The sequence below is a fragment of the Salvelinus alpinus genome, chromosome 5 (genome assembly GCF_045679555.1).
Source record: "Salvelinus alpinus chromosome 5, SLU_Salpinus.1, whole genome shotgun sequence".
Classification (NCBI taxonomy): domain Eukaryota; kingdom Metazoa; phylum Chordata; class Actinopteri; order Salmoniformes; family Salmonidae; genus Salvelinus; species Salvelinus alpinus.
This window is the reverse complement of record NC_092090.1, coordinates 69,709,125-69,727,651: the sequence shown is the minus strand read 5'-3', so window position 1 is coordinate 69,727,651 and position 18,527 is coordinate 69,709,125. Positions and strand designations below refer to the sequence as shown.

General features: G+C 42.8%; 1 protein-coding gene across 2 annotated transcripts; it reads left to right on the top strand.

Annotated features, from left to right (window-relative positions):
* Positions 1-3,740: 3,740 nt before the first annotated feature.
* LOC139576639 (voltage-dependent anion-selective channel protein 2-like) lies at positions 3,741-18,418 on the top strand. 2 transcript variants are annotated; one of them, XM_071402937.1, is made up of 10 exons: positions 3,741-3,897; positions 8,919-9,034; positions 10,588-10,659; positions 11,218-11,267; positions 15,189-15,341; positions 15,755-15,807; positions 16,013-16,240; positions 16,409-16,559; positions 16,682-16,739; positions 16,912-18,418. In XM_071402937.1, exons 2-10 carry the CDS (start codon positions 8,923-8,925, stop codon positions 17,001-17,003), a joined length of 969 nt encoding a protein of 322 aa, XP_071259038.1. In that variant the 5' UTR covers positions 3,741-3,897; positions 8,919-8,922; the 3' UTR covers positions 17,004-18,418. The 2 variants fall into 2 exon arrangements, with proteins under 2 accessions (XP_071259038.1, XP_071259039.1); XM_071402938.1 differs by lacking the exon at positions 8,919-9,034 and having other exon boundaries at positions 3,750-3,897.
* Positions 18,419-18,527: the final 109 nt, after the last annotated feature.

Genomic DNA, 18,527 nt, shown 5'->3' with positions numbered 1-18,527 from the left:
ATCAGACAAGTGAAAATCATGGTCAGTAAAGAAAACTTTAAGCTCGTCTCTCAATTTAAAAAAACGTGTCAATACTTTGCCCTTTGATAACGAGCGCACTTCTGTCTGTTGTAAAAGCGTTTACATGGTCGCTGCCCATATCATTGCATAATGCAGAAAATACACGAGAGTTCAGGGGCCTTGCTTTAACAAAGTTAACCATTTTCACTGTAGTGTCCAAAAAGTATTTAAAGCTGTCAGGCATTCCCTTGGCAGCAAGAGCCTCTCGGTGGATGCTGCAGTGTATCCAAGTGGCGTTGGGAGCAACTGCTTGCACGCGTGTTACCACTCCACTATGTCTCCTTGTCATGGCTTTTGCGCCATCAGTACAGATATCATCATGAGCAGCAGCTACGTTTGGCTACATACGGACCATTAGTGGAATTCCTGCGAGAAAGTAACGGTTAATGTGATTGGATGTTAATTATTTGACTAGGCTACCTGTATTTGACATTGTGTTGTTATTTCGATGAACACTAGATGGTTACATTTTATTTTTGGCAGTGAAACGAGGCTACTCAGGCGAGAAAAAAACCTCACCCAAATGTTTAGCCCCTTTGGAAAATATAAATGTTTGAAAATGTGAAGAGAAAAAAAAAAATATTTATATATAAAATAAAAAAAATGTGAATCACATTTTTATTTGGCGTACCCCTGACAGCATTGCGCATACCCCAGTTTGGGAATACCTGTTTTGGACAATACTCAAATTCGCCTTGATTCTACCGCAATTGTATTGAGAATCCACTCCACTTAAGCATGCATTTGGGCTCATCATCAATCAATCAAATGTATTTTATAAAACCCTTTTACATCAGTTGTCACAGTGCTTTACAGGTACCCAGCCTAAAACCCCAAAGAGCAAGTAATGCACATGTAGAAGCACAATGGCTAGGAAAAACTCCCTACAAGGCAGGAACCTAGGAAGAAACATAAAGAGGAACCAGACTCAGAGGGCTGTGCCGGGTGGAGATTTAAGAGTACATGTGGCCATTTAAGATCGCAATCCCAGACGTTTATAGATGACCAGCAGGGCAAATAATAACTGTGGTGGCTATAGAGGGTGCAACAGTTCAATAACTTAGGAGTTAATGTCAGTTGGCTTTTCATAACCAGGCATTCTGAGAATCAAGGTCAAAACAGCAAGTCAGAGAGAGAGAGAGACATTTATGTTCAACATGGTCCTTAGCGGAAAACAGACAGAGTACACAAGAGATGCTCAGCCACATTTGGAGGAAAATGTAAGTTGAATAATATGTGTCTCTTTGTTATCAAAAACCTTCAGCTGTGGAGGTAGATATGCCAATACACAGCTAATATCCTCATTGGAGGAATACATGTTTACATTTGAGCTGGAGTCAAAGTTCATCCATTCGTTCAATCAGAGGCTATTTTAAGGTGCCTATCTCACCTGTAAACCCTGGTTCCCTGTATGGTTTTGGGTGGCTGGACGAAGTGAGGGGGATCTCCCTCACCCGACGTACGTTCTCTTTTCCGTAGTTACGCACCAGCTGCTCTGTGGGACAAACCGAGATTACATGGAACGTGAGAGAGGTACCACAGTCTAACCGTGTCTGTTTAACCTTTTGAATATATTTTCCTGTATATTAAACAACAGCCACCACCCTTGCATATAATGTACTACAATGAGATAAAGTCTAACTATTCTAAGCATGCACTCCAACCACAGATGTGGCTTTGAATTTGACATGGCGTTGAGAAAGAGGGAGAACCCCTCCAGTTTGAGCAGGGCCCCTGTCACCCCTCTCTGGCCCCTTTCCAGGATGTGTGTGGCGTTAGGGCTAATTCATTGGTGCTGAGGGATGGGTGTGCTGTAGAAGCCTGAGTACAACACAGGGTCCGGGGTAAGGGGACCAGAGAGAAAGGCTGGACTCCCATCAGCGTTCCCCTCCAGACGACCCCTAGCTGGGATAAGACTCGTCCACAGAAGGATGGGAGTGTAAGGAAGACAATGAACAGTAAGACACTGGGTGACATGTTGTACCAACAATTATTGGGATTTTTAAAAGCTGTACATGTTAGCTATCTTACCAGAGACAGGACGTTTGTAGTATTTGGGGAAAAAGGAGTGCTCTGGGGGTATGTGCTCAGATATAATGGAGGGACCCTCACACATCCCGGAACACCTGTTGCAACACAGAGACCAATACAGCAATTCTAAATTGGGTTAGCTAGCTAGCTAGAGGTTTTTCACTGAGTTCACATGTCAGAAAGTAACGTTATCATGTCAGTAAAAAAGTAGCTAGCTTGCTAGCCAGTTAGAAAAAAAACACTCCGACCATGACCTGCTGTTAGAGAAAATGTGGTTGTTAGCTCTTAAATGTTAAGTCCGCTATTTAGCACTACGGTGTTGAACACTAAGCTGTAGTCGGTGAACAGCATTCTCACATACAGTTGAAGTAGGAAGTTTACATACACCTTAGCCAAATACATTTAAACTCAGTTTAACAATTCCTGACATTTAATCCAAGTAAAACTCCCCTGTTTTAGGTCAGTAAGGATCACCACTATATTTTAAGAATGTGAAATGTCAGAATAATAGTAGAGAGAATGATTTATTTCAGCTTTTATTTATTTCATCACATTCCCACTGGGTCAGAAGTTTACATACACTCAATTAGTATATAGTAGCATTGCCTTTAAATTGTTTAACCTGGGTCAAATGTTTCGGGTAGCCTTCCACAAGCTTCCCACAATAAGTTGGGTGAATTTTGGCCCATTCCTCCTGACAGAGCTGCTGTAACTGAGTCAGGTTTGTAGGCCTCCTTGCTCGCACACGCTTTTTCAGTTCTGCCCACAAATTTTCTATGGGATTGAGGTCAGGGCTTTGTGATGGCCACTCCAATGCCTTGACTTTGTTGTCCTTAAGCCATTTTGCCACAACTTTGGAAGTATGTTTGGGGTCATTGTCCATTTGGAAGACCCGTTTGCGACCAAGCTTTAACTTCCTGATTGATGTCTTGAGGGTTTTTAAATAGTATAGGAATGCAGTTAATGAGCTTCAACTTTAACTAAGACCCGTACTAAGGCCCTTGACTCGCTCAGGCAGAACAAACTTGAACCTTTTTTCAATGCTGATTTGAATGTCATTGAGAAAACAGAAAGGTGTCAAAGAAATCCTTTCTGAGTTTAACAGTGCAATATGCAGAAATCACTCCACCGTTTCCTGGTTGCAAAAATTCTAATAGCCTAATTTCAGTTTATGGGATAAAATTAGCAATGTATACTGTAGAGAATCATTGTACCATCTAAACCACTGTGAAATGTATTTCAATAACCCAAAATATTGTATTTTCAGCTGGTTGAAGTTGGTGTCCAAAACCGAAAGTAAAAGACAAAAAAATGAAATTTAAGAACGGGAAGGATAAAAATAGTGCACATAGAATAGATCTACCGTTTCTTAGACTTACTTTCAATGAGAATGACCGATCTATAACTCAATTTGGTCTTGTCACCCAAAAAGTTACATATTGCAGCTTTAAAAGTAATCCTAGAAGTAATCATCTATTTTTTTCTCAAAAGTATCTGTAATCTGATTACAATATCTTTGCGGGTAAAGTAATGGATTACAGTTACAGTTTATTTATTTGTTTTGTAATCTGTTACTCCCCAGCCCTGAGCTTGAAGGCTACTGCAAACCATAAACATAAACAAGCTTTCGAAAACAGTTATTGGCTACTTCTCTCTTTGTTCAATGACAATTACACAATGACCCCGCCTTTTGTGTCAGAATGATTGCGCCTGCTCAGTCCGCAACTCTGTGCTTTCTCCTTCACTGTGCCCTATTGCGCGAGACACAGAACGTTCTGAAACTTCGCTCATCGCCCCTCAAATAAGGTAGGAAATTCATGGCACCTTCAGGGATATTTTATTGTGAAAAGCCTGTCTATTGGATTGATACTGAAAATATATTTGACTTATTTGATTGTTCTTTAGATGGCTTAGACGCGTAAAGTGTGGAAGCGAGAATACAGTGTGGTAGGCCACAACATAGTAGGGCTGCAGGACATACAGGCCTGTCTGTTTAAAAACGGTAGATATCTCAACGCTTTAGGGATATTTAAGAATTATTCGGACAAATTAGATTCCTATAACACTAGACTATGCAGGTTGACTATAAGCTATATAATTAATTATGGGCTATACAACCTAAAATAAACAGATTTGATTGCTAACTAGTGCGCATTACGCACAGTATTTAACTTTTGCCAATTACATGTAGTCTCTGAATTTCAGCAGGATATTAAAATGGTTAAGAGTTATTTTCAATTTTATTGTAGATTTTGTAATTATTTCGAGAGACTGTCTATAGTTCTAGCGCTATAGATTTTTGTAAACAGAGCAATGCATTGAACTATGAACAATGGAGACCTAGGCTAGCCATTTGTCTATTCCAAAGGGCAATATATGTCATCCCATAAATTACACCCTATATGATAGTGTCCGTGTTTTTGTAAAATGTTTTGTAAAGTTGAAGGCCCATTAACAGCATGGTTTGTGCTGCAGAAACAAGGAGGGTTAGGTTTATCTTCGGGTTGGCACGGTGGACTTTACGCACGCTGGTTCTGGTGTAACATGCAGCAAATAAATAATCCACTCTCGATTGTTGGAGCCACCTGACCTTCTACTATGTTCATTCATGAGGGTAGTAGACGGTCGGCCCACCAACAGGAATGAAGGTGAAAAAGATTGGGGATTTCAAGTGAATGTGAAAACATTGTGTGATGGCACAATAGGTGTTTTGCTCTTTTTGAACCTTTGTTGCTCTCCGAAGTTCTGGAATCCTATTGCGCTGCCGCCTATGGACAACAAAGAATGATACAAACCTTGCTTATTATTGTGGTAGTAGTGTCTGAAGCAGTAGGCCTAGGCCTAGTAATACGCCTGATGAGAGAAGGCCTATAGATACTTCTAGTAGGTTCAAGTTTAGACTCGTTAAAAGAATGCTATTAATCACAATCTAGGCAGTGGTGTAAAGTACTTAAGTAAAAGATACTTTAAAGTACTACTTAAGTCGTTTTTTCCGTATATATAGGTCCATGTACACAGGCTGAATATCAACCCCTATAGGAACATGGCTGTCCTGAAGTGCCTGGCGTTGGGTGGAAGGAATGCACTGTTGAGTAGGTCAAGATGTGATGCCACATGGCCGGACCGCTCATTAGGCAGGATTAGGCACCCGCCTATGGCTGCAGATTGACAAGGGCAGCATTTTCTGAGCTAAACTGGCCAAGGCGCACCTCCAACAACAAGAATAATTCTGCTCAAAACAATGACAATTTCTCTCAACACGTGGCATATGGGCTTTTTAGGTGAGCACTGATGCCGCCCTTTGATAAGCAGTGCCCACTTTGTCAAAGGCAGGGGTGCAAAATATTTTGCTTGTCAATTCCCAGCACACCTCTCCAGGGTGCTGTTGGAGAGACGCATCTCTGCAGTGCTCCACCAACGTTCCCTCAATTACAACAAAAATCTAACAGAAATCATGTAACAGATATAGGATATGGTAGAAATAGTATGTGGCCTTTTCTGTAGCCTACAGGCTGGACATAAAATGTATGACAGTGTAATTAGACAGACACTTTTTTTACCAAATGCAGGTTTCTCTGATCAAATAGCCTAACCTAACTGCCGCTCAATCAAATAGAAAATTTGTTGACATGTTAACAAACAACATATCCTAAAAACAGGACAGGTCAAAGAAAAATGGACAATGTAGAATGGACAATCACAACAGTGAGTTTCACCCCATTGTCATGATCAGTGGTTTCAAGTTTGTGTCCGTCAATTTTTGACAAGCTGATCATAGCAAAAAATAAAATATTTCTGCATTTCCCGTTGTGTAAACACATTGCAAATAGACTCGTGATAACTCCTGATAAAGTTGGGTAGCTGATATTCAGAGCTTAAATAGCCAAATTGATTAGTCACAGGAATCAGGACTAATATAGCCAATGCAATGGCCTGTTTAAAAAACGGTGGGCCTAACACCACATGGATGGGCATTCATAAAGTTCCATTGAGGGCCAACATGGTAGGCTACACCACAGTAAGCACGAGCCGACGTCTTTTTTTGGTCCTGTCTGGGTGTCGTTTTTTTGTTACAAACGGTAGGCTTACAACAAAAAATAAAATTTCAGGCAACGCTGTATGCTACACCTCAGTAAGCACGGACCAACGCCGACACCTTTTGGACGTCTTTTTTGTTGTTGGTGCAATTCCGGACCGGCCATGATTTCCATATCCACAGACATTGGTCTCGCCTATGGCGGCAGAACGGCAAGTGCATGGGTAGCCATAGCTAACCCATGCACCACTGTACATTCAGGCTATAAGTTCACAAGGTGTAACTTCACTTCCCCCGACCTTATCTCACACGCTCCACTACCAACATGCCACATAGGCCCGTCTGGGTTACACTGCATGTGAAGATCTGTTTTATTAATTGCTGAACATTATCAGCCTACATCGTTTGTTAAACATTGGATTAAAAATAGACCAAGGTAATATGGTTTAAAAAATGTTTACTATCACCAAACCAGTTTCTTTGAGCTGACATGATAATTTTTGCAGCTAACTGATCTCCCCAACAATGATGCTTATTTTTGTTTGAATGGCATAAAGACTAAGGACTACTATGGTGAATGATGTCTGGTTGGTAACTACATTTCCCAGGATCCCACTGGATGTGTTATGCCTATCTGTTTTCAGTTGTTTTCCTGTCCTGTGCGTAGCTGATTTATGAATGTCGTTGTGACCCCTAGAGCTCAGTGAATGTGTTTGACATTGTTTGGTGGACAGGCTAGTGAAGTTGTCAGAGGGGGCTGTGCGTGGGGAGTGAGGAATGGGGGTGTGGGGGGATCAAGGTAGAGGAAAGTAGGGGTCGAGAGGATTTATGGGGGTGGGAGTTGGGCGAGAGTGACGAGGTGTGTGAGGTTAGGGTTGCAAGAGGTAGAGGAGTAAAGCACCCATTTCAAAATGGCGTGGCCATATGTGGTATGGTGTTGAGTTCACCTGGGTTATTTATAGAACAGAGGTTAGGGGGGGAGGAGGAGAGGGAGAGGGTGAGGAAGCTGGGAAGAAGGAACTGAGTAAGGAGGGAAGAAAGGGGGCAGGGTGTGTGTCGGTGGGGGTTGTGGGGGGGGGGGGGGGGGGGTGATTGACAAAGACAGATTCCACACCATGCTGAGTCTGCAGAATGCCCCCCTTGCATCAGTCAGCTGACTATCATAAAGCCTTTGAGCATAGACAACAGCACTGAGACAGGCATAGAGGACAAAAGGTGCGTCCGTGTGTATGTTTGTGCCTGTGTGCTAAATTCCCATGTGTGCGAGGTGTGTGCGTATGTTTGTGCATTTGTGCTAAATTCCCAGTGACACCAGGGTAATCACCACGAAAGCAAATCATCCACCTCACCGCTGTGTCCCCAAATCACCAGATGCTCTCGGTACCACAGTATTGTATGTGTGTGTGTTACCAGATCACTATGTTCTCATAGATGGGCGTGTGCTTGTCATCTATAGAGCCTATGGCTTTGGGTGATAAACATGTCAGCCAACATGTCAGTCATACGGGCCATAGAACAGTGTTATTGTTTTTATTTTTAATAGCTTTTTACCCATTTTTCTCCCCAATTTTCGTGATATCCAATTGGTAGTTACAGTCTTGTCCCATCGCTGCAACTCCCGTTACGGACTCGGGAGAGACGAAGGTCGAGAGCCATGAGTCCTCCGAAACACCACCCTGCCAAGCCGCACTGCTTCTTGACACACTGCTCGCTTAACCCGGGAATTGTATTTATTTAATCTTTACTTAACTAGGCAAGTCAATTAAGAACATTCTTATTTACAATGACGGCCTACCAAAAGGCAAAAGGCCTCCTGCAAGGAAGCGGGCTGGGATTAAAAATATAAAATAAATATATAGGACAAAAAACACATCACGACGAGAGAGACACTACATAAAGAGAGACCTAAGGCAACTATATTGCATGGCAGCAACGCAAAACAACACAGCATGGTAGCAACACAACATGACAACAACATGGTAGCAGCACAACACATGGTACAAACATTATTGGGCACAGACAACAGCACAAAGGGCAAGAAGGTAGAGACAACAATACATCACGCGAAGCAGCCACAACAGTCAGTAAGAGTGTCTGGAAGCCAGCCGCACCAATGTGTTGGAGAAAACAACATACAACTGGAGACCGGAGTCAGCGAGCATGCGCCCGGCCCTCCACAAGGAGTCGCTAGAGCACAATGGGACAAGGACATCCCGACCGGCCAAACCGTCCCCTAACCCGGACCACGCTGGGCCAATTGTGCACAGCCTGGGATCGAACCCGGGTCTGTAGTGACACCTCAAGCACTGCACTGCAACAGTGCCTTAGACCGCTGCGCCACTCGGGAGGCCCCATAGAGCACTGCTTTATCAGTGTTGAGGACACACCCTTTGGTTCACACACCCAATATTAGAGTAATAGTTGCAGGCCCTGCCCTGGAGACGCGCTCATGGGGAATTGATCATGTGTTCTGCCAATTGTGAAGAGCTCAGAGGAAAGGAACTGTTTGATTGCTTGATTGCATACGTGGCTTTAGAGTCACAGTGCTACATGGACTGTGATGATCACCATGCCGGTATAGCGCATGCAACTAAGAGAACTTAGAGACTGCTTCGGCTATCCTTTCCAAAACCACTTCCAACAAAAGGCAGCACCTAAAACTCAATACAAATTCACAAAGATATCCAGTCCAGTTAAGCTGAAACAGACCAAGTACAGACACCACCAGCATTGTTGTGAAAACAGAGATTGCATGCCTAAGTCGTCTGTCCTTCCTTCCCCACATCTGAAGAGTCATGTCAGACAAAGGCGGAGAGAAGGCGAGCCTGGTGAGGAAGGAGGGGGAGAGTCCAGCAGCACAGGCCAGTCAGAACAAAGGAGCTCACTGTGTGCCATGTTGCCACAAGGGTGAGTGAGGGATGTGAGGGAGGGAAGGAGGGAGGGAGGGAGGGAAGGAGGTGGGGGAGATACGGAGGTGGGTGAGAGAGGGAGGTGCGGAGACAAAGATGTTATCAGGGTCCCCTCGACTATCTGAATCGATTGATCAATCTACCTGTATCTATCATTCCAGAGAGTAGGCTTTGTCCTAACAGTCTTAGACCGCCTTGTCCCTGTCTCCATTCCTTCATGACTTCTGATTTGAAAGGACTTGATCGGTCACATGATATGTTCAATATGACAAGCCACTAATCTGAAAGGTAGGAAGGTATGTAGGAGGGTTGGGACACAGCCCCTGGACACCAGCAAGAGCACAAAGAGACACACTGCCATGGCAAAGTCACCTTCATGCACGCATGCACACACCGGTAATTTATCCTAGCAGAGACTCAGGGGACCCTGGTGACATCATAAAAGCTAGCGTAGTGCAGTTGTGTGCAGTGGTGATAGTTGCTGACCAGCCAAACCCTGGCTTAGGCTTACTGTCGCTCAACAGCACATAGTAGAGCGAATGCTGTGGCGTATACTGTGATTGCTATATGGCATACATCTTCTTCCACTTCACGCTAACCGTTTCATTCCCAGGCAGCTAGTTACTAACAATGCTGACTTAGGCAAAAGAAGTGGCAAGATTTTAAAGGCACAGTTCACCCCAAAATCAACACACTTTAATCATACCATGGCCCCATTCAGGCTGTCCCTAATATGGTGCCATGTGGTTTCCTGTTTAGAGAGATGATTACCTGGTATACCAGTGGTCAAAACACAAGTCAATAACATTAAGTTAAACCATGCTAGCTAGCGGTTCACTAATGGACTGATGCCAGGAATAAATGGAGTTAAACTAATTGGCTGGGCTAAAGTGGGGATGTAGGGGAAAGCGACAGGCAATATATCACAGGCCCAGTAGACCAGACCAGGCAGGGCCAGTGTAGCTGGCAAGGCCGTCAGTACTTCACAGTACGTTGGCTTTACAAAACACACCTTAATAAAGGCTTCAACAAAACTTTGGATACTACTTTAGTATGAAGCAATGTATTGACCATTCATACTGAATAGCCTAGTATGCTAGTGTGGATATTATTTAGGACACAGTCAAGGAATGTACGAGGGACTTACCAAGGGTAAGGTATTAGTGGGCCTGTAGATCCTCTAGTTAGTAGACGCTGTGTGGTGTGTATGTTGGTGTGTGTTTGCTTCTGTTGAAAACCTTTCTAGAGCAGCGTGAGGTGTGTGTGTGTGACTGTGAACGCATAGATGGACGCTGTGTTGACACTGTGTGTAGGCCTAGATGCTGTGTGTGTTTGCTTCAGTTCAAAGCCACTTCACTATAACACAGCAGTGTTCTGTGTGAAGTCATAGGTAGGTACTGTGTTGGACCTATTTTGCATAGAAGTAATGTGATGTTTTGCTTGTGTGCTGGAAGCCGTGCTCCATTTGTACAGCATTTTTCCTCCTGTGACTCAGAGAAGTGATGTTGTAGTATCAGAGATACACCCAAACCTGTCTCTCTCTCTCCACAGTCACCATGGCTGTTCCTCCTGCATACTCAGACCTGGGAAAAGCCGCCAAAGACATCTTCAGCAAAGGCTATGGTAAGTCAGTAAATCCTCCAGCCCCCCACCCACCACCACCACACGCAAGGAGAAAGGGAGGACACAATTACATATTTCATGTGTCTGTAAGCTCTTAGGATCACTCCAACCTATGTCTCTCTCCTCTCTTTATTTATTTCTCTCTCTCTTGCTCTCTCCCTCTGAGAACCTAAACCTCAGCTGGTCATCAAGGACTCTGTGACCTCTAACCTTATTTATGGCCCCATGGGTCAGCGGATGGGGGTAGGGACTCAGTGTGTGTGTGTTTTTAGACTTGTTTCATGCTCATTTATATTGAGTCAAACAGTGCCTCTTGTCATCTTTGTTTCATACAATTAGATCTACTTTTCTGCAAATGTTCTGGTTTCACAACCGTAAAGCTTGGATGACCCTCAATGAAGACCCTCAATGAAAACCGTCATGTGAATGATGTATCCAATAACGAAGGGCTACAGAGAAGTATCCCAAATCAAAATGGGGTCTGCTCCTCTATTTTTTTTTATGAATAGAGACATGATTTTTCTTTTCCCCCTCTCTTCCTTCTCTTTTCCCCTCCAGGCTTTGGAATCGTGAAACTGGACCTAAAGACCAAGGCCCAGAGTGGAGTTGTAAGTACAACCTCTCTCTGTAGCTCTCTCTTTCACATTTATTGAATTCCTCCTCTGTTTTATACATTATACCAAATGTTTCTTGGAGTTTGGTGAGAGCGTGGTTGTCCTATGTTTATTTTGCATACAACCTTCCCACAACTTTCTGGGAATGGTGCAGGATACCCAGCTAGCACATGACGTTCTGAGAATCTTAAGTGGGAATTTCAGTACTACAGCATAACATTTTCTGCAGGTTTCCTCATGGTTCTGTTTTAAAGTCATGTTCTCAGAACATTAAGAAAACGTTACATAAAAACCACAAGAAAACATAAGTAACGTTCAAAGAATGTTCTAAGAATGTTATTTAAAAACATATTCACTCTGTTCTCAGTGTCAACAAAATGTTCTATCGTCTACCTTAAGTGTGTTCAGGTGTGTTGGCTGCATCCACTAATTGGCCACACCTGATCTTAATGAGTGCTTGTTTCCTTTGAAATGGGGTCTGTTTGAATAGACTAAAATGAACAGCTTCATATGAGTAAAAAAAACATGGCATGCTAGCTCCATCATGGTGGTGGACTAATTCCATGGATAGAGAACAGAAGATGATAGGTTCTCAGAACGTTATTTAATTACCTTAAAATAACCTATAAAACCTCACAGGAAAACTTTCAGCGACCCATAGTAAAACATTCTCAGAACGTACCTTCAACCTAAAAATGAATGTTCCCTGAACATTTTCACTTCTATTCTCAGAATGTTTAAAAAAAGTTTTACCGGTCAGGAAACGTATTGCTTCGTTCCCAGGACCAAGGGGAAACCAAAAACCCACAACTTCCCTATGAACCAAATGTGCTACCTGGGGGTAGACTCCTCTCTAAGCTAAAATGTATTTACCTGGGATTGCCATGCAACACTCATTGATCAGATGTGTAATATTTGAGAAATACTAACACACACATTCACATTACATTGTGGTGCTGGGGATTAAAAAAAAAACATTTTCCAATTAATTTATCACAGATGTGTAACATTTACATTTAGGCCACTCTCGAACAGAGTGACCCATGCAATAGTCTGTGTGTTTGTGTAGTCTAGCCTTACAGTATAAGCTGCATGTCTAGACCCTAACCTCAGGGCTGAACAGGAAAGTTGAAATGGCTGACTCACTGTCTGCTGGCAGTGTGTGTGTGTGTGTGTGTGTGTGTGTGTGTGTGTGTGTGTGTGTGTGTGTGTGTGTGTGTGTGTGTGTGTGTGTGTGTGTGTGTGTGTGTGTGTGTGTGTGCCTGCCAGAGAGTCACTGTCTGACTACAATCTACCTCTACGTTAGAACAAAATGGATACCGCCCATAGCATTGCTGCTCCCTAAATACTATGTGTTATATTCTCTTAAAAGGTGTCAGGGGCAACAATACTGTGTATAGGATTATGTTGTTTTTTGTCATTGTCTTCATCTTGTTTCGGCCTGTACACATTTTGGATATGGTCGATTCCAGAGTTTTGGACATTACATTTGCGGGCAAAATCACAACTTTAATGTCTCACAGAATGGACAAACAAAATGTAAATGTTGATGTGTATGTTTATAGTACCCCTTGGGGGGAGTGTATAGCCCCGCAGCAGACTTCTAAATATTGGCATGTTGGAGAAACAAAGCAAATAAGAAGAGTTCTGGATGTTACTTGGAATGGACAAGCTTTTTGGGGAGAGTGAACATATTAGCAAACGTCTGTGAGTTTGCAAGTATTAGGTCAAAACATGGATAGCCATTATGAGGGATAGGCATGGCTGAACACACAAATGATCATTTTGAAAATATTGTCATTTCCATTCTTACTTTAGAGAGGGAAAACTACTTTTATGGATGTTACACCCTCCATTATGCATGTTAGAGTCTTGAAATAAACATTCAAATCTTAAAGATTTCATTATCAAAATCTATCATTACACATTTGATGTCATTTGGATGGTTTTTCAAAGGTCAGCAGAAAGCATAGTACTTTAGGATTGCATAATTACAGGTAGCCTGATTTTCCCCCTCCACTTTATATATATCAAAATGAACCTTTACCAGTTAAATGTAGACATAAATATAATATATATTTTTTATATTACAACTTTTCTGAAATATGCAAATTAGACAATATACATGTGCCTATACTGCCAATCCACCTTTCTGGACACTGGATAAAGTCTGTATATTTTGGGGGCTTTCATTTGAAGAAGAAAATAATACTCCAGGATTATTCACAGATTGTTGAAAAACACTTTATTATCGTTCTATCTAAAAAAAAAACTAAAAAAACAACAGTACTGCCATGTATGAGAAATGCATTTCAGCATATATTTTCCAACAGAATCTTAGCTAGAAAACGTCATTTTCAAGATATCAACAATTGCTTCAGTAAGAGTCTGAAGAATACATCCCAGAACAACCACACAAAATGTGAAGGCACAATCCTCTGAAGCTAAAATAGGATACATCAATATCCATCCCATCCACCACCGTATGGATATCATAACAATGAAAAAGGACATTGACAATGAAAAGAGAGAAACCAATTATAGACCATATACAACCTTGAAAGTTATCTTTACAGAGAAAGTTTCAAGACGATCCGATGTAAGGTGCATGTTTTTACAAGAACGTCCTTAAAACCTTATGGACGTTACATTATCTGTGCCATTCACACCCCTATCATTACAAGACTGTAGAAGACACAAACACAACTCAAGACACTTCAATTTGGTCTGTATTGTTTCATTAACATCTCATCTGAATCTCATCTGGGGGACAGCTGTGAGTGGAAAAACAAGCTATGTGAGCCCTTTCTAAAAGCCATAAAATATGATTGACTGAAAAGCCTTTTTTTAGACTTGCTGTCAAAATTCATGCAATATCCTTCTTAAACTTTTGAAATAAAACCTAAACTCCAACAAGACCTTAAGCATAATTATGAACGTGGTTTCATTAGGGCATGCTCATGTTGACCTTTCCACGGAATTGCCCATAACTATATCAGCCGTTTGGATAACTCATCTTCCTCTCCCTGTGATTGAATTGAATCACAAAGCAGATTTCATGAAATACACTTTACTTGTACGATCATTTCCCCCAAAAGTCAAGCGTGTTCTGTAAATTAGATGTTGTATATCTATGATTCACAGTTCAAACAGTTGGTTGTGAGTGTGTTCAGTTCAGCTTTGGTATCTCTGGTACATACATTATGTGCATTAGAATCTTCTTTTCTGAAAGAGTGGGAAAGTGATTGAATGTGAATATCTGTATGGTTCTGACCTAACGATATCTGCCTCTCTCTTTCTCTGCCTTTTTTCTGCTTCCTCTCTGGACTTCATTGTCAGATGGTAAGGTTGTGTGTGTGTGTGTGTGTGTGTGTGTGTGTGTGTGTGTGTGTGTGGAGAAGGCTTTTCCTCCTTGCAGCCGTTCTTGCAGCAGTGTCCCAGCTGATTGATTGATACCATTCCCCTTGCACTGCTAAGGCCATAATGACATTGACTCCTATCCCCGGACAGACATTTAGACTGGTCTAACTGGCCCGCTTACTGGTCTACAGGTTACTGGTCTGCCAGTGACCAGATGACTGGCTTGAGCATCTACCACTACTCAAAACGGTAGCTGCTGACTACAGCCAGTCATGCAAACCTGAGAGGAATTGCTTGGCAGAGATGTGGTAGGGGTACTTATCTCTTTCCCTGTCTATTTGTCTTTATCTCTGTATCCCCCGTCTCTTTCTCTCATCAGTGAGGAGTGTGCTAAGCTCTCTTTAACAGCCTCCTCTCCTGTAACAACAGTTCCCCTTCTCTTCTACATTTTCTCTCCTATGCTCCAGTTTCTTCTGCTGAGCTCTCTTACTTTTTTGCTGTTAACCATCCCTCATTTCCCTCTTCCTCACCTGCCACTCTCCTTCCATCTCTCAGGAGTTTGCGACCTCAGGCTCCAGTAACACAGACACAGGGAAGGCAGCAGGTAACCTGGAGACCAAATATAAGGTGAAGGAGCTGGGCCTGAGCTTCAACCAGAAATGGAACACAGACAACACCCTGACCACCGAGGTCTCCATGGAGGACCAGGTGAGTTTGAAACCAGTTTAGCCTAAAATCAGGTTACACCGCACCAAACCAGCTCCTGACAGCACTTGATGTTAACTCATTGATCACCAGTATGTAAATGCATCCAATAGACTCTGAACATTAAACCCAAAGTTTAGTCAGTAATATTACCCCTATTGTTCTCATTGTTCTGTGTCTGCTGTTCACCAATATATAATCACTGGAGGCTGCTGACGGGAGGACGGCTCATAATAATAGCCGAAACGGCGCAAATGGAACGACATGAACACCTAAAAACCGTGTGTTTGATGTATTTGATACCCTTCCATCTATTACTCTCCAGCGAGTAACCACGAGCCCGTCCTCCCCAATTAAGTTGTCACCAACCTCCTGTGTATGTGCTGTATCTCCTTCTCTGTCCTGTGTTTCTGTAGTTGGCTAAGGGCTTGAAGCTGGCTCTGGACACATCGTTCGTGCCCAACACTGGGTAAGCTAATCACTCACTGGTCAATCATTACCTCCCTCCATATGCCTTAGTGGTGCACACGAACATTAAGGATTTTGAAATAAACAGCACCAGTAAAGGGAGTAAAACGGTCACTTGGGCAGTTTCGTTCATCCGTTGTCAAATTGTCAAAGCAATCCTGACACCCTCTCTATGTTCCTCCTGTCCCCTTCCCCTCTGTCTGCAGTAAGAAGAGTGCCAAGCTGAAGACTGGTTACAAGCGGGACTTCATCAACCTGGGCTGTGACCTGGACTTTGACATGGCCGGCCCCACGGTCCACGCTGCTGCCGTGCTGGGCTATGAGGGCTGGCTGGCTGGGTACCAGATGGCCTTCGACACAGCCAAGTCCAAACTGTCCCAGAACAACTTTGCCCTGGGATACAAGGCTGGGGACTTCCAGCTCCACACCAATGTGTGAGTACCACTACACCTAACCCTGACTACTGTCCAGCAGAGGTTGTTTTGTGTTTGCACAGAGTTGTTTTCTCCATGTGCAATTTTTGTTGTCATGATCCACCAGAAGTTGATTTAAGAGCTATGTAGCACCCTACTGATGAAGCCCATGGTGTTTTGTCCTCTCAGTAACGACGGTACAGAGTTCGGTGGCTCCATCTACCAGAAGGTGAACTGCCACTTGGAAACAGCCATCAACCTGGCCTGGACGGCCGGCAGCAACAACACCCGCTTCGGCATCGGAGCCAAATACCAGCTGGACAAGGACGCTTCCCTGTCTGTGGGTACCACAACCACACATACAGAACCACATACCAGTCCATAGTGCCAGAACAAGAACCACACAACCATGCAAATACATGCTTGTCTCACCTCTTTGTGTCTGTCTGTCTCCCCCTGCAGGCCAAAGTCAACAACGCCAGTCTGATTGGAGTCGGCTACACACAGGCCCTCCGGCCAGGTAACTCAAAACTGACCTTTACACCAGATAACTAGCTGCATCTGTCTATATCTACACACCTTGCCTATTAGTACCACAGGAGTTGGTTAGAAGAAAGGAAGAGGTGATGTCTATGCTCTATATATGAAAGGAGCTGTACTTTGTGTGTTAAGACTGGTGTCTCTCTCTGTAGGAGTGAAGCTGACTCTCTCAGCTCTGATCGATGGGAAGAACTTCAACGCAGGCGGCCACAAGGTTGGCATGGGCTTTGAGCTGGAGGCATAAGGATGGAGAGGAGAAGAGGGGGATGGGTGAAGGAAGGGAAAGATCCTGAATCTGACAAAACACACACACACACACACACACACACAGAGAGTGTGTTTTTTGGCCTTAACCCTACAGCTCTTAGCACCCTCTAAGACCTGCAGTACTATATTAAAATGGGCAGACTGTCGAGAACCAAGTTGTATTTTGGTTCGTTTTAGGTCCACCATCTCTCTGTATTATCTTCTTAGCAATACCACTACGTAAGGGACATCTGTCATGCCATGGCACTGGAGCAGCAGCCAGTGAGCAAGTCTCAAATAACACTCTATTCACCAGGAGTTTACTAATTCACATAGGGTTCTGATCAAAAGTGGTGTACTGTATGCAGAACAGGGTGTTTGAAACAGACAAGTCTGGAGTCAACCTTTTGTTCCACTTCCTCCCCATAAGCAGACATATCCTCTTTTCTGTGTGTGCACCTTTTTAGTAGGGTTTGATTGTGTGGTATACTTTGCCTAAGATCATGTGTTTAATCTACTTTTGACTTGTGACAAAAAAAAAGTTTGATTGACAGTGTACTTTTGTTTGTGTATTTGTGGTACATTCTATTGATTCGATGAAAGCCAGAGGGGAGTTGTTTTCAAGGAATAACTTGATGTTCTGTTGTCCCAGACCTTTTACAGACCTGTTTGTGGATGGATGTCCACTTTCAGTGATGCATAAACAGGGACACATTGACACGAGCATACTGCAATAAAATGGGTGGCTAAGAGCTTGAAAATGAGACCGGTTGATATTCTGTTTCCAAATCAGGGAAAATATCTGTAGTACAGAGAACTTGAAGATTCCACCTTGACAGTAAGATTTGTTGACTGACTTGTATTCCCATTCCAGAACATAAAGCAATGTAACAATGGCTGAATGTTCTGCCCAGAGCCATACATTTAGAAAGTTAGGCCAACATTCTGTTACATACCATTGTTTAAATATTCCCCATGTAATGTTAAGGAAGCTAACGTGGCTGCCATAGAATGTTTAAGTGTCATGTAAATGCATCATAATGCAGAAACCGCATTGGCCTACTAAATACATGGTTCTGGTTCTGCCTAATGTCCCACTGTTTTCTCAATGTCTCTTGTTACCTCTGTTTTGACCATTTCAACTCTGTGTGTAAGTATCTCTGATTGCCAAACTAATACCCCATACATTTCTCCATTTGAATTCTCTTATTTTGGTTCAGAGTTTTGAGAAGGCATACAGGCATGGTGGATATCTTCCTTACCTCTTTGTAATTTACATTTTTTTGTATTTTATTTTCTGAACTCTACCACTATCATGCCATTTTGTGTCTGCTGTGCTTGGGACAGGGAAGGTTGTCAATAGTTGAAACCTCAAACTGGAATTCATGGAATAAAGAAGAATTTCAAAATCTTTGTTCTTGTTTTCATGCACATTTTGTCACTTGAGAAATACTGCACCAAACATCTTGGTTAGATGTAAGACCTTGGCAAAACCGTCAAAATTAATTACAGATTTCTTGAG

Excerpts from the sequence above, each read along its gene's own strand:
- LOC139576639 (XM_071402937.1), top strand. The coding sequence starts at position 8,923 with ATGTCAGACAAAGGCGGAGAGAAGGCGAGCCTGGTGAGGAAGGAGGGG. Across the intron at positions 15,342-15,754 it reads AGGTCTCCATGGAGGACCAG|TTGGCTAAGGGCTTGAAGCT; the intron begins GTGAGTTTGAAA and ends GTGTTTCTGTAG. Across the intron at positions 16,241-16,408 it reads TTCCAGCTCCACACCAATGT|TAACGACGGTACAGAGTTCG; the intron begins GTGAGTACCACT and ends TTGTCCTCTCAG.